The sequence below is a fragment of the Carya illinoinensis genome, chromosome 5 (genome assembly GCF_018687715.1).
Source record: "Carya illinoinensis cultivar Pawnee chromosome 5, C.illinoinensisPawnee_v1, whole genome shotgun sequence".
Taxonomy (NCBI): Eukaryota; Viridiplantae; Streptophyta; class Magnoliopsida; order Fagales; family Juglandaceae; genus Carya; species Carya illinoinensis.
This window is the reverse complement of record NC_056756.1, coordinates 46,301,991-46,317,625: the sequence shown is the minus strand read 5'-3', so window position 1 is coordinate 46,317,625 and position 15,635 is coordinate 46,301,991. Positions and strand designations below refer to the sequence as shown.

General features: G+C 34.6%; 1 protein-coding gene across 1 annotated transcript; it reads right to left on the bottom strand.

The window, feature by feature from the left end:
- Nucleotides 1–8,319: 8,319 nt before the first annotated feature.
- On the bottom strand, nucleotides 8,320–10,877 carry LOC122309717 (heavy metal-associated isoprenylated plant protein 37). Its single transcript, XM_043123311.1, has 3 exons — nucleotides 10,548–10,877; nucleotides 10,323–10,398; nucleotides 8,320–9,666 (listed from the first exon to the last, which is right to left on the bottom strand). Exons 1-3 carry the CDS (start codon nucleotides 10,584–10,586, stop codon nucleotides 8,621–8,623), a joined length of 1,161 nt encoding a protein of 386 aa, XP_042979245.1. The 5' UTR covers nucleotides 10,587–10,877; the 3' UTR covers nucleotides 8,320–8,620.
- Between the last annotated feature and the right edge of the window lie 4,758 nt (nucleotides 10,878–15,635).

Here is a 15,635-nt window from a genome sequence, read left to right as displayed (position 1 = left end):
AACTAGATTTTTTGCATTATTATCTGAGGGAATCCTTGTGTAAAAAGAAAGCAGGCCCTTTTTTTCTCGTTGGTGGACCTTTGATGTTTCACAGAGGTAAAGCGAGAGCATAAAGATTAGAATTTTGTTATGTACAAGCAAAGTCGCGTATTAATTTGTATACCAATACTGATTCTTTCATACTTAAAAGTTAAATTAGCACTGTTTTTAATAAAATCTATTTTTTGACCAATTACAATAAATTAATACATATATTAGTGTACAAGTGTACTTACAACTAGACAACCACACAAACTCCCGCATCCGCCCCCCTCCCCCCCTCCCTCCTCTCTTCTCTCTGTGGCATCTTCTCGTGCACTTCTTTTTTCTTTTTCATTTTTTTTTAACTTCAATTATTCCAATGAATTTGTCTAATTTTACTTCCATTACATGTTCTTTTCGTCTAGTCCTATTACTTTAAGAGTAGGCAACATCTATTGCTAAATTTAAGAGAAAAGTACTTATAACACGACTTGGACCTTTACATTGCGAAAGCCGTACGCCTCTTTTAATTCTAAACGATTTTGGAGCTTAATGCATTGATTGTTAAATCAATAATCCCACATCTAAATTCTTCCATTTATTGCAAACTAGGTCAAAATCATGAACTTGCAGGCTCCCAACAAATTGCAGATATATATATTTACTGACCACATTGAAGAATTGCAAATATCAGAAGCTAAGGTTATTCCATAAATCTTATAACCTTCAGAAACAGAGACAAAAAAATAATGAATATAAAGAAGTTTCTTGCTTTCAAAACCAGGAGAAATAAGCTAAGGTTCGTCTATCTGCACACAGGATGCAATGCATGTGGCGTATAGAAGACTAGAGGAGATCAGAAACAATGACTCACTTGGTGTAAGGATTAGTAGGGAGACCCAAAAACCCAACATGACTGAATTAGCTAGCTAGCTTTCTGCACTTTTGTTTTGGAGTATGAACCTTGAGATCAATAAGATGTGGCTTTCCTAATGTGATGAATAGTACTTCTCCTGTGTAATAAATTAAGAGAATATCTTATCACCGGTCGGTCCATTCCTTCTAAAATAACAGCCCTCCAACTAAAAACTTCCACGTAGCTCTCCCATTTCATATACGATGTACCTGTCCACACGTGAAATCCCTTCCTCCTGCAGTTGCCCACTGAAGCATCCCTAGGTTCCTCCTTCATCCACTTTCATTCTAATTTTTTTCTAGTTGATTGATTTTTTTTTCAATGTCTAGTGATTTTTCTTTCTGAGTTACAGATTCCCAGTCATTCATCGGCATCAACTACGACTAAGTCGCCGGCACCTTTCACCTTCCACCTTCGGTTTTCCTTCAACCGTTCGTCATCACATAAATTGATGAACACAACACCACACTCCACAAAAACTTACAGTTTATCCGATAAAGAAAGGGATTCAATGGTGGGTTTGTTAATGGGTTTTCCTTCAGCCGTTCATCACCACATAAATCGGTTTGTTAATGAGATTTAAAGGTGGGTTGTTGTGAATGTGAGATCTGGAGCATTAGGGCCTTGGAGAAATTCTATGTTGTGATTTTTTTTTCCTATTTCTTTAAGGGTTGTTGCAATTGGGTTTGGGTTTTGTTAGTAGGTTTTCTTGTTCAGATTGATGAACAACATGCGATTGGATTTGGGTTTTGCTGGGAGAATGAGATGCTATTGAAGATTCAAAGAAGTTGGAGGGAGGAGACCGTGCTCTTTTCATTCGTGGGTTTTAATCATGTGTGGGTTTATGCATTGTGTATTTTTCTAATTTTCTTACGTGTCTTTGTGTTATTGGAAGGTTGTTTTTCTCCCATTACCGGTTGGTCTGTTCCAAAGCGTTTCACATAAATTAATGGTGGGATTTTAGACAAATCTTTTTTGTTTTATTATCTACTTGCACAAGAAAGTTATGTTCGATAATTCTTTAGAGAGATGATGGCCATGCTCGCTGGACAAACTTGTCGATATTATCTGTTTTTCTAATTCCAAGTTAATTAATGAGTTTAATATCTCTAATTTCCAACAAGTTCGAGTCCTCATGAACTCCGCTTTCCAATGGTTGTTGTATTTCGGAGCTATAAACAATCTGCCTTTTTGTATTTCATATGTTAAGAAAATTGGTTGTATTATTTCTGTAACAATGCAACAATTATTGTGATACCTCGTAAAAGAGAACGGTAGTTGGTGTATGGGATCCCATTTGGATTTGGAAGAAGAATTTATTATTCTTTATGATATTTCAATAAGGGTCCAATTATATGATTAACTAGTCTTTTTAAAATATAGGTAATGTGATTTGGACATTCCATTAAAATGTTATAAATGGAATAGGTTTAGACTCTGTCTAGATTTTGAAATCTGAGGTTTTATAATTCCTTTGAGATATAAGGTATTAGATTTTGTAGAGTTTAGGAGAACGATATTTGTAAGGTTTGAGGTTTTAGCTAGATTATGCAGACTATCATGGTTTATTGGGTTAAAGGTTATAGAAACCAGAGATTTTGATAAGGGATTTCGATCATGTCTGAGGTAATTGATTATGCAGACTTTAATACCTAACTTTGATCAAATCTTAGATTATAAATTCTGTAGACTTTAAGTAATAATTTAGTTTAAAGTTATAATAGACTTTGTAGATGATGACGAGGATGGCATGCAGTTGGTGGAAGACAAGAATGTACATGAAGGTAATTGATTAGAGGAACCACAAAGAATCAATCACTGGCAAGAAGATCAATGGAATTAAGTTGATCATGTTCAAATGAAATACTAATCTTGTTTGGATGTGGAGGATATAGTAGTACTAGTGCCAAAATGACATGCATTTTCCTCTCAAAACTCATTATTTTGTGTTGACATGATCTTATAATTTTTTCTCATCTCTCTGTGGGAAAGTCAAGAATGAAGGAGCTTGACTAGTAGATCGAGCTTGATGTCCTGAGGAAGATATTTGTGATGATTGAATATCAAATGCCCCATGTTTGCATACTGCTTTTGAAGCATCAAACACAAGAACAGATAATATAAAGGTGAAAACAGGCCACATGTTTGATGGGACCATAACAATTGGTTATAAATTAAAATGCCATACCTTGGTTGATTCCCTTATCATTTGTATACGAGTCTGTAATGTGTCCACAGAAAGTTCAAAAGCAGCCAAAATTGTGGGGGCAAAGAGCATCACATCAGCACAACAAGTCCTCCCACTAACTCCTTCGATTCTACATGTGGGGCCAGATTTTTATCTGGTTGTGTAGATAATAATGCAGTTTGTGTTTGAAAATATAAACTCGTTGTTTTCAAAATGGGAATTAATTCAAAAGATGTGTGTATATTTCTTTAATTTGGAATAACAATTAAATGAAAAATTACTTAAATATGGACATGGAGATCATTGTATTGACTAGAACTTTTGGTGGGGTTTCTTATTAAAATGACTGAAGTTGATTGAATGCAGATGTGTAGGAAAGTAATATTTTCTATATCTTTGTTCCATAGTCATGAGTATTATTCTATTTTTTTCTTGGCCCATGCATATATAGTCATGAGTTAGATTTCAGTTTTCATATTTTCTTGTGGATATCCTAAGTGTAAAGCACTAGCTATTGTGAGAACTAAGTGCCTTGTTTGGTGAAGCATTATCGTCCACCATTTTCTTAAATTAATTTATTACCTAATAAACATCTCATCAGCCATTTAGTAAATATGCCTGTTATATTTTTTAGTACTAGGATCTTAGCACCTATTCGATTATAATAAGATGATAAATTGCTAATAAAGAGATATCAAGAATTAACATACAACAAGTAATGAATCATTAACTACTTGGTGGGATTGTATTAAAAACTGATTTTCAGTTTTTTTTTTTTTTTTTTTGATAGTTTTCAGTTCAAAAGATAGACTCAGGTTTCATTTAATTACACAGACGAGATGAGATAAAAATTTATAAATAATAGTAAAATAGTGTGTGAATAATAGTAAAATAATTTGAATTAAGATATTTTTTTTTTTAGATTTGAAAAAAATGAATTTTATATTTTCTTTAGAAATTTGATAAAGTTGTAATGGTTAGATAATGATTAAATGAAAAAAAAATTGAAAAGGGTTTATGTTTGAATTATGTTTTGATGTTAAGATAAGATGAGATTGGTTGAAACTATCTTGATTCTTGTGAAACCAAACGAGGCCTCAAACTAATTATTGTTTTCTTTTTCTTTATTTTTAGGGGTGTAAAAAAAAATCAATAAACCGGTAAACCGGACCAAACCGGTGACATCGGTCCGATTCCGAGGTTGGTTCGGTCCAGTACCGGTTTTAGTTTTCTTAAAACCAGTCAAAATCGGTCTGGTTCTAATTTTTCTTTTTCTAAAACCGGACCGGACCGATTTATATATTTTTTTTAATTTTTTATATTGTATATAATATTTATATATAATATATAACTATATATAAAATAGTTTTGTACTATATGATAAATTATTAATTAATATAATATTAAATTTTAAAATCTTATATCATTTTGCTTATTGTATTAATAGTTATATCAATATTATATAGTGCATATTAATGGTTATACTTATACCATATCACTATATATTATAATATAATATAATATATCATTATAGTCTATAATACAATTATAATATATATTATAATATACTACAATATATTATCACTATAGTATTATATACTATATTATATATATTATATAATATATAATATAGTACATTAAAACCGGTAAAACTGGACCAAACCGGACCGAAAACCGGTAAAATCAGAGTACCGGTTTAGGAGGATAACCGGTACGTAATTGATTTTGAAAAATACAAAACCGGTACATACCGGTTCAATCCTAAATTTTGTTTAAAACCGGACCGGTTACACTCATATTTATTGTTTATGACTATATTTACTATGACAGGTATATAATCTGTTAGGATTACCTTTTTTTTTTTTTTTCAAGTAACATATGCATTCATTTAAAAAAAAAACTGATACAAAAGAGTAACGAGTTAATATTACAATAATTAAACAATATTAAAGGGAGGGTCTTTTCCACTCGGGAAATCTAAGAGACTTTGAGGGATCCAGTTTAGGGGTATGCTTTCAAAGACTTGCTTAGAAGCTATCCATTGTGCTAGTTGATGCGCGCATCGATTTTGTGATCGTTTAATTTTTTTTGTTGTCCACTAGTCAAAGCCTTGTAGCAAGAAATGAATTTCTTTGGTGGTTGTCTGCATGGTCCAATTTGTTGCTGTTTTCTGGTTATTGATAGCCAAAATTGCTTGTGCTGAGTCTCCTTCAATGATGATTTTTTTAAGATTTCTTTTTTCACCTTCTGTTATTGTCATTATTGTTGCTGAAGCTTCTCCTACATTAGGATTTGTAATATGGATGACTTCTGCTTGGGCAAAGAGAGGAGCTCCTTTGTCATTTATGCATATAACTGCTATAATACTTTCATTTTGTCTGACAACTACATCCAAGAAGAGTGAGTAAAATCCTATTGGTGGTGGTTGCCATATAGGTTCCTGCTGAGCTTTTATGTAGGTCCAAGCTGCTAGGTGCTTTTTAAATTTGTGTTACTGTTGTGACAAACCAGTTAATGGAAGGCATTGAGCACCATAGGTGATTTGGTTTCTAGTGAACCAGATATTATCCATTGCAACATCTGTTGAGATTACCTACTCGATCATTTTCTTTTATATTCTTTTTAATTCAATAAAACTATTAAATTTATGATATTTTGGAGCCTGATTATTTGGTAGGCCCTCTAGGGGTAATTCCCAGGGCTTTTGCAGTCCTTTTCTCTTCTGGGCCGGGAGTCTCTGGCAGCAACCTGGGGCCTGAATTTTGGGCCACGGAATCGGTAGTCCAATCTGTAGCACATCAATCACGTCTAGGGAATGGACCTCATACATTACTGTATGTCTTTTCACTTACGATTTTGGGCCTTAATCAGGATATTGATATTATTACCAAAGTTGTGTTGGGAAGCAATCCATTTGCTTCTGAAAAAACTATCAACACAACTATTATTTTTGTTCTTGCTAACTTCATTTTTGTACTGCAACTGCGAATAAATCTTGTATTGTCTGCCTAGTACTGTAAATTGTGGAATTGCTTCTTGCTTCTTGATGTAATTTCCATGTGAATGAATGTGATTTCCATTACATCATTGCTTCTTGATGAGATTAAGGGGACATTTAGAAGTTTTTTGGATAGTAAGATGAGAGGAGATGGTTTTAAATGAAAGTTGAATAAAATATTGTTAGAATATTTTTTTAATATTACTATCGTTTTTGGATTTGAAAATGTTGAATTGTGATTTGAAAATGTCGAATTTTTTATTATATTTTATATAAAACTTTGAAAAAGTTGTAATTATAAGATGGGTTGAGAGTGTTTTTTTAATATAAATGGCCTCCAGACACAAAAATGATATGAAATTATCAAAACTTATTGTAATTTTATTCTGAAACACCACTCAAATACAAAACATTTTTCAATTTAAAATCTAAGTATTACCTACTCATTATCCAAACAAAAAACCAATTCAACATTTTTCAATCCTAATTTTACTTTTTTAAATTTCAAAAGAATAATAATATTAGAAAATAATATTCTAATAATATTTTATTCAACTTTCATCTAAAACCATCCAATCTCATCTCATCTTTGAATCCAAACCAACCTAAACCTTTTTGTAGCTGCTGCAATTTATGTTGGTTCATTTGCTTATGCTTCCCTATAATGCTGAGAGTAACCTTCACTTGAGTTTATGTATTCTCTCCATGTTTGCTTTCTTCCACAACCCAGTTGGCTGACTTTCACCAAGTTGAAGTTTTGTTACAAGCTCTAGTGGTAATATGTGACAATACAATAACTCTTGGTTGCCCTTTTTTGGTGTTTAATGATTATAAACTAGATTATCACAGAAGCCAAACAACTCCTGAAAACAAGTATTCGAGATGCAGGACCCAGAAACATAAGGAATCGCTGAATCATGAATGTTAGTAGCCATTAATTGTTCTCTCACATTTCTCCCTCTGCAACTCTTTCTAAAGAGACAGATGTTTCCAGCCATCATTGCATTCAGGATGCAGAAAGACCAAACTACCTATTTTCATGACTACTTCCACGGATCATTAAAGTTTTAGATGCTGTCAACCGTACCCTTAATGCTAGGACCATAAAAGGACATTCTTGCATAATTGCACTTTGCCCTTTCATCCATAGTATGCCTTGGCCTTTCTTAGAAGAAGTATACTTTCAGACTAATAAGCCACATGTGTATAAAGTCACGTTTACATTTTCATATATACTTTGTACCTGTACAGATTTCATAAATTTTTCTGATATGCAAAATACACATAAGTAATTTCCTCTAGTTTTCTTTTCACCTTTGCTCTCAACATTTCTGCCTCTTTCTACTTTCTGCAACTCTCTAAAATCAAAGAAGAAGATACAATGGCAGTGCAGATTTTGTCTACCTTTCTCATCAACATAAACTACAATATATTTCCTCAGCTAGCAGCAGGGGAACAAGAGGTTTTTCTCATCATTTCATCTTTTTAACAACCTGGGTTTCCTTCTCAATCCCATCACCATGACACTATCCCAATTTTATTACTAGACTCTCCCTTGTGGCGGAGGAGATGGAAAACCTAAAACCAGGCTCATGGAAAACCATTGATGGGAAAGAAAGAAACTGAATGAAAATACAAGAAAACCATGAAGAACATTTTTTGTCGAAGTTGGGAAAGCCACCGTATTTTAAGAGTCCCACCCGAATAAAGATGCTTCACAAAAACTGCAGTCAATTTATTGGCGTTATGGTGAATAAAATAATAGATCGGACAAGTTATTGGTCCGTGTCCCATTTTTAAGCGTTCTTTTCTTTCGTGTCGCGTGCCTGCATTTAAAATCAATAAAACAAGAGAGCTAACACCATTATAATAGGAAGGGACTATATTCTAGTATGGACCACGTCTGTCTTTTCCATCTAAAACAACTAAAAGGACCATAAAAAATTAGAGAAAAATGTTGTGGTCCAGTCGTTGAAAGTTGAAACCATCTCCACACACAAGTGCTACACACCTACCAATCTTGCATTTAAAAATCCATTTACAGCATGATAAATCGTCAAACCAAAGCTTTCTTTACTCTCTTGCACACCGTCATCATGGCACTAGAACATCCACTATCCATTGTCTCCCCCGTCTGTTTAATAGATATAATAAAGAACTCGAGATTGACCATGGCCTTCAAGAACACCCTCAGAATTAATTATATCAATCATCATTCCTTTCGTTTATTTACTAGTATAAGGATTGTGTCTCACCACCGCTCAAGTCAGTCCTGAAACGGCTAAAGAGCAAAAGGACAGGAATGAAGAGTTAAAAAGATAAAAAGGAACACAATCTTAACAACTACACCATACACGGATAGGATTTGTGCAGGCATCCCATCCTAACCCATCCCTTCCAGACAGCAGAAAACAGTCAAAAACCACCAACTCCACTTACAAAGGATTTCAAATCAACAACATACTTTATCTCTACATATTATTTTTTTTCCCTTTTATTACATTATCGAACAGCTGTTTGTGTTCTCATCACTGAACATGTAGGCTGCAGAGTTACGACCAGTGTGATTAGGTTCAGTGTAAGAGTATGGGTTGGGGCTAGGGGAATAATTGTAGTAATAGCCAGTGGTAGGAGGAACATAGGGAGACCGATGATACATCATTTGGGGTTGTTGTTGCATGGCATGCCTGGCCTGCATGTTCATCATCATAGGTGATGGATGGTTGTGGCCGTTCATGTTCATCAGCATGGATGATGGGTATTGACCGGTGGCATATCCACCAGTAGGGAACCCAGCAGAAGATCCCTGATACTCGTTGGATTGGACTTGAAACCCTCCCAAACCATTGGAATTGCCTCCTAAAGAAGCACCAGCAGAAGCAACATTAAGCCCATTTCCACGAAAACCAGCAAGACCCATCATGGCATTGAGATCATTCACCCTTCTCCCTTCCCCACCAGAATTCACGTTACCACCACCCAAATGAGCACTGTTCAATGTAAGAGCTGCCAGGGTTTTCGGATCAATCCCACCAGGACTGGCCCTCATTCCCATGTTCTGTTCTGTGTTGGCTTTCTTTCCAATATTTCCAGTATTCCCATTGCCGACATTGTTCATTTTTCCATTATTGGAAGCAGCACCAATAGCTGCAACACCTTGTTTGGCATTGTTTGCAGCAATTGCCTGCTGCCTGAGCAGATTCAGTTGGTTAGCTTTCTCCCTGATAAACCGCAGCTCATCCTCTTCCTCATCTTCTTCCTCGTCATCAAAATAGTCATCTTCTTCTTCAGAGCTGAAAGCAGGAAATTTTTGTTGATTTTTGAAGGCTTCAAGACCTTTGTACAACAGTGGCTTCTGACTTTTGTTGTTCTTAGCATCTTTGATGCAGTTGTTCATCTGTTTTTGGTTTTGAGTGGACTTTTGAGACCAAGGCTCGGCATGTTTACCAGCTCTAACAAGTTTCTTGATCAAAGTGGAAGCATCGACACTTCCTGAAACTGTGACTTTTTGATGCTCCGCATCTATGTTTACTAAATACACTCCTGTAAAACAGTAAAACAAAATAAGACATTACAAATGCTCGTATTCAAGTTTTAAGGCTAGTTAGTGAGAGATAGCCCAAAGTTATGCCTGTCTACTCCGGAAAACTTTAACTATCTGACCTAGTCTTTAGTTGAAGAACAGTGAATGGAAATAGTTTTTTCTCAAATGAAAATAAACTACCTAGTCATAGGCAGCGGTTAATTTATACCAGAAAAAGCATCCTTCTTTGACGAAGTTTTCTGAACAGTTAAGGGATAATGACAGTTCAATAGTTCGGACGGCCGCAACTAAAACAAGTCTTCACACACACACACACACATATTCATATAGGATAATGTATCACTCACTTAAAAGTGTTACAAATGCTGAGTTTCTTCAATTTGACGTTAATCCGAATTTGATGCTAACCTTAAGAAAGTGAAATACTAGTATAAGCACAGTTCGCTTTATGATTTTATTTTTAAAAGGGCCCGAAAAATGAAGTTCAATTTCGGTAATTACACTTCTCAGCAACCAAACAAGCTTTAAAAGATCGTACATCCCAAGCAAAATATATGTGCATTGATTGAGCAAACAATGCGGTTTACACTGACACCCCAACGGGAGCAAGATACACGTAATAAAAACTATAACGACGAAAATAAAGTCTGAGCACCTTCAATCCTCTGAAGGAGTTTCTTCACTTTGTGCTTACACCCATCGCAGTGTATATTCACCTTGAGCACACAAGTCTGTAGATAAAGATAAAGAAACAAAATAAACAACAAAACTAGAAGAAGATTCCCACCCAATTTGCTGTATTCATAGTAAAATAAGTATATATATAAAATAAAAAGAAAGACATGAAGACAGAAGGAATATGGTCGAGAGAGAGAGAGACCTGGATCTTGAGGAGCTTAAAGTCTTCTTCTTTAGTCATTTCTTCAGTGCTGTTGGGGATGAAAGTTTTTTTTTTTTTCTTTCTTTCTTTCTCTCTGGCTATAAATGAAGAGAAAGAAGGATACCACTTATGCAATTGGGGGTAAAAAGGGTTGGCATGTGAGTTCACTGTAACTTATAGATGCTTCCCGTTCCCCTTTGGCCTCTCTTCAGTCTCTTCTTTCAAGACCAACAAAACAAAAGCACATGGGTCTTAAGCTTTTAAAGTTAAACAAAATATTAACTAAATGCCGAGACACACAGGAGGCAAATTTAATCGCCTAACGAAAATGACAGGATAAAGTGTGGAGGAAGATGAAAGTCAGAAAGAATAAAGTGAAAGAGTAAAATAAGGGAGGGAGTGAGAGACTGAGAGAGAGGCTGCTCTGAATTCTGAAATGATGTGATTTAACGTTAAAAACTGAGGCAAAACAATAAAAGAAGAACAGCGACTTGACAGGCCGACTTCTATCTGTCCTATTTGTCACAGCTACCCCAGTATTTCTCGTGATAAATTATTTTGAACAAAGCTAAATGTGTCTTGCGTCTGTCTCGAACTCCAAAGTAATGTTCTCTAAACTTTTTCTTTTATCTTTCCTTATTTTCCTCTCCTGAATAAAGTAGCATGCACGTGCGAGATGAAGCAGAAATGGTTGATATTTTAACACAAAACACAGTACATAATCGATATTATAAAATATCCCATACAAACAAGATGATAGTGTTTTGGAAACTAAAGCCTTTTCCTCTTTATTTTATTTCTTTTTCAAATAGTATTTTCTTCAATTCTGTGTTCATAAACTTTCGAATTTAATAGTGAAACTTAATAATCATACCTCTATGATATTGGCTTTTAATGTTTGGTCGTTAGGAATATAGTTCAAACTGTAGACTCAGTCAGACGATTGTTGACCAACTAAACCCCTGGAAATGGATTTTTAGTGAATTAAAATATTAATAAGCATTGATATATTAAATATTATTGAGGTAGAGATTTATCATATTTATTTATAAGAAAATCACACATATACAAATTTTTACCTAATTTTATTTTGAATGGAGAAGATTTTTATAAAATAACTTATAAAAATTATTGTAGTGTATGATTCCTTTTGTGGGGATAACGGGTCATTGAGTGTATAATGTGTTACATAGGAATGTGTGCACCCACTTGGATTGATAAATTGACACTGCATCGTCCATATGCTTTTACCTTGAGTTTTATATATAGAGAAAAGGAGTGAAGATCGACCCCCACCCAAAGAAAACACAGGGTAGGTTATGAATTAGTTGCCAATGTGTGGAGGTTATGAATTATGGCCACATGCATTTGCTGTCCTCTGCACTTTTTACTTCATCTTTTATCCTTAGTTTCCCTTCATGACAAGCTCCATACACAGCTAAAAATCATGAAAAACACGATGTTCATCAGTAAAAATCAAAGATATAGTTCCCCATTTTACAGGTATGTGCATGGTTTTGGTTTTGAATGGCTTTTATGACAGTATTCGATAATGAAATCAACCTAGCTAGCCTAAAAGGAATGGTCTTTGTGATTACTAAAATCACCTCAAATGGTTGCTAATGACCGGTAAAGGGTCCATTCTACTGGTTGTCGGTGTAGGTTGGCCATTAAAGACTATGCTGCATAATGTATCCTATGAGTATGGACCATTTTATTTACTTGGTTGTGCCATGCAAATTTATTTTTCTTGGGATGGTAGCCAAGTTGTACGTATAGTTAGGTTATATATATATATATGTATGTATGTACGTACATTTTCCCATTAATTCACCGAAAACAATTGAAAATAATCTTAGTCAAGAAACAAAAAGTCATAGTAACTTTTCTTAGGTTTATAAGATACGCAAAATGAAGGACCCCTCACTCCCAACATTTCTCCTCCTATTTCCTTCAAATATATTTGTCTTCGTATAATAAGAAAAAATGATAATTATAGTTATGAGTGTGTAAGCATTGTGTAATCTAAAAAAATATTAATTTTTTATTAATAAATTCTATTTTTTTTTTCAAAATAACTGTATAATATTTATACATTTTATGACTTTACGTAATATTATTCTCATGTAATAATCTTTGCTCTTTAATGTCTTTGGTCATGTATGTGTTGTAATGTAATAGGTGAATGAAGCAATAATGATACAATGTGTCGGTTGAGCTAAATGGGCATCCACTTCTCGAATTTGTCGTGTTTCTTTGAAGAAGCATAGATCTCATAATCCAAACATAAAGGACCATCCAAAATGGTAATCAAACGATGATAATTTATTTTTTAAAAATAAAAGTAAAAACTAATTACAAACGGGAAATTGGTAATGACGTGATAAATAAAATAAAATTAGTATCGGAACCACCAAAATTTTGTTAAAAAGAAATAGCAAAAATGGTTGGTTCACATATCCCCGTGAGTGGTGGGCCAAACATCAGTCCGTTGTGGGGAGCAAGACAAATAGGGTTTCAGTTCCGAGGACAAGTTTTACACACTGCTACTCTTTAATTTAGCACAATTTTTAAAGTTTCCATATTATTTTTTATTATTTTCATGTTAAACCATACCTTTTCCTTTCCCTTCTCGATTGGACTCCCCATTTACACCTGCTTTCAGTGCTCTGAAACGATTTTCTTCCATTACTTCTCTTTAAACACATTCCATTGGTAATTGGGTGAAATAGCGATGGCTTTGCTACGAAAGCCGTTTTAATGGAGGTCGGATTATCCATGCAACTGCAACTGGCCATTAACCAAAAAAATGAGGAATCTTTATGCAGTCCTACTAAAATGGGTACAATTAAGTAGCCGCTGTGATTGTTGAAGCTAGCTATGTAGCTTTCCTTGGTTAACTCCAACTTATGAATGAGCTCAGTTTCTGCATTTCAGGCGATTTATGTCTTGAAATATGCAGTATCCAAAGGCTAAACAGAAAAGACCTTTGGGTTTGGTGCTCAGAATATAACACCGAATTGAATGGTCGGTCACCTGTGAAAAATGAGAAAGATGGTTAAACCTCCTGCACTCACTGCTGTAGTTTATTAGTCTCTATCCGGGTAGAAAAAATAAATAATCTGAGAAACCAAAAGTCCACTTTTTTTTACCTCTTAGGTCACAATTTCCAAACATACTTTCTCATATTTTAACCATTTTTTGCATAATGCAGGAGAAGATGTGACTTTTGGACCTCGTGTGTGTGTCCTCCCAAAGCTTTTGTGGGTTCGGCACATAGCACGCAATCACAGAAAGATAAAAGTGAAGCAAGATATGTAAGAACTAGGGACTGGGGATATGTGTTGCCTTGGGTTGGCTATGTCATCATTACTTGCTCCCAAGCCACCTGCAAAATCTCTCTGCATCCTGTCCCAACCCAGAAGTACCCTTTTTCTTTTTCTTTGCTTTTATTTTCTTTCTTTGTTTAATGCTACACGACCTTTGCTTGTTCATGAAGTCTGTAATTTTCTTCCACAATTAACTGCCGCTGGTTTTGTTTGTTTTTTATATGATGAGAATGAGATTATCTGAGACCAGCAGTTGAGAAAATCTGAAGATGTTGTTGTATATTCATAGATCTGGATCATGATCAAGCTCAGGATCAAGATGAGGATGGTTTTATGGTACTGGTATCCATTGGGACCCACAATTTTTGGGATCCCATGCTCCAGAATAGTAATCTAGCCAGTCTCTTGGATGGGTCCCACACTTGAATTGCTTTGGATTCTGATGGCAAACAAAACAAAAGAAACAAACGAGAGAGAGAGAGAGAGAGAGAGAGAGGGTGGGCCTTATTGGGCCTTGCAGTGGGTATAGACCTCGGTCTTCCATCACTATAAAAGACCATGTCCCTGTGCCCCATAGTGCAAGTGGATGGACCCTAGTAATGAGGCTATTTATTTCTACCGAACCAATAGTTGGGTCAGCTAGGCCCACTTTATAAATTAGGTCAGGGAAGGCAAAATATGATTGTTTTCCATACAACAAGAGACACAAACCCACTAAATAAACAGTAGCAGTAGCCCCAAATATTTATTGTGTCAGTTCTCCTTTGTGGGTTAGATGCTACATAACATAAATCCATCAGCATAGGACCAAACCGATTCACTATGACCAGAAGATTTTTGACAAATGAGAAGTGCGGTAAACAGCCGCTCATTTGGACTTCATTCATACGAAGGACTCGAAATACCTACAGTCTAAAGTTACGTTTAGATATTAAGGTAATCACAGATGATCTATTAGTAGTAAAAAGTAATAAACAATAATAAAAAAAATAGTAAATAGTTTGTAAATAGTAGGAGTGAAGTAGTCTGAAGTGATCTCAGATGACTTCATTAACCAAACATAGCTTTAAATTGCCACACTACTGTAATTACCACTCATATTTATATTTATATTAAAAAAAAATTGTTAATATTATAATGCGAGTAATTCCTTAAAAAAATAATTATAAAAGCTTGACATTTTGAACTACTTTTATCTTATCTATAATACACAAGCCCAAGCCCAAGCCCACCTCTTATTAGGCCCATGTTGTGCCCTTAAAAACAAATTTGGGGGGAAAAAAAAAGAGCAGAAGAAGAGTAAGATAATCAGTGCGTGCAGCTTAAATGAAACGGTGAGTTTCACCTAGGCTTTATCTTCTCTTCATTAAGCATGATTGGAAACGTGCCTGCCGTCTCTTTTGGTTCCCAAGCTATTAAAGATTACTTATTTTATAGAAATTAAAGAGAAAGATGCCAATAAGAGAGCTTAGAGGATACATGAGTGTTAGAAGCAGAGTTCTAAAATGTCCTTTATAGAAAGTTTTATTTGAAAGAGCAGTCGAGTTAAATATTTTAAAGTTTTTGTGATAACATTAGGTATGTGATGTGTAGGATGTTGAGTAGCAAAATTCATTTTGAATTGAAGTTGAGGTGTGACAATACCCACATTTGGGTTTATTGCATTTCTCTTATATATATTTAGTCATGTACGTGGGATTTAGTGAATGGGTCATGATCATCAAATGATATATATATATATATATATACACACATATAT

What these genes read in the sequence shown, in the direction of transcription:
- LOC122309717 (XM_043123311.1), bottom strand. Translation starts at nt 10,586, where the DNA reads ATGACTAAAGAAGAAGACTTTAAGCTCCTCAAGATCCAG. An exon ending in TTAAGCTCCTCAAGATCCAG is followed by an intron (nt 10,399 to 10,547) that starts GTCTCTCTCTCT and finishes CTTTATCTACAG; the next exon opens with ACTTGTGTGCTCAAGGTGAA. An exon ending in ACTCCTTCAGAGGATTGAAG is followed by an intron (nt 9,667 to 10,322) that starts GTGCTCAGACTT and finishes ACTGTTTTACAG; the next exon opens with GAGTGTATTTAGTAAACATA.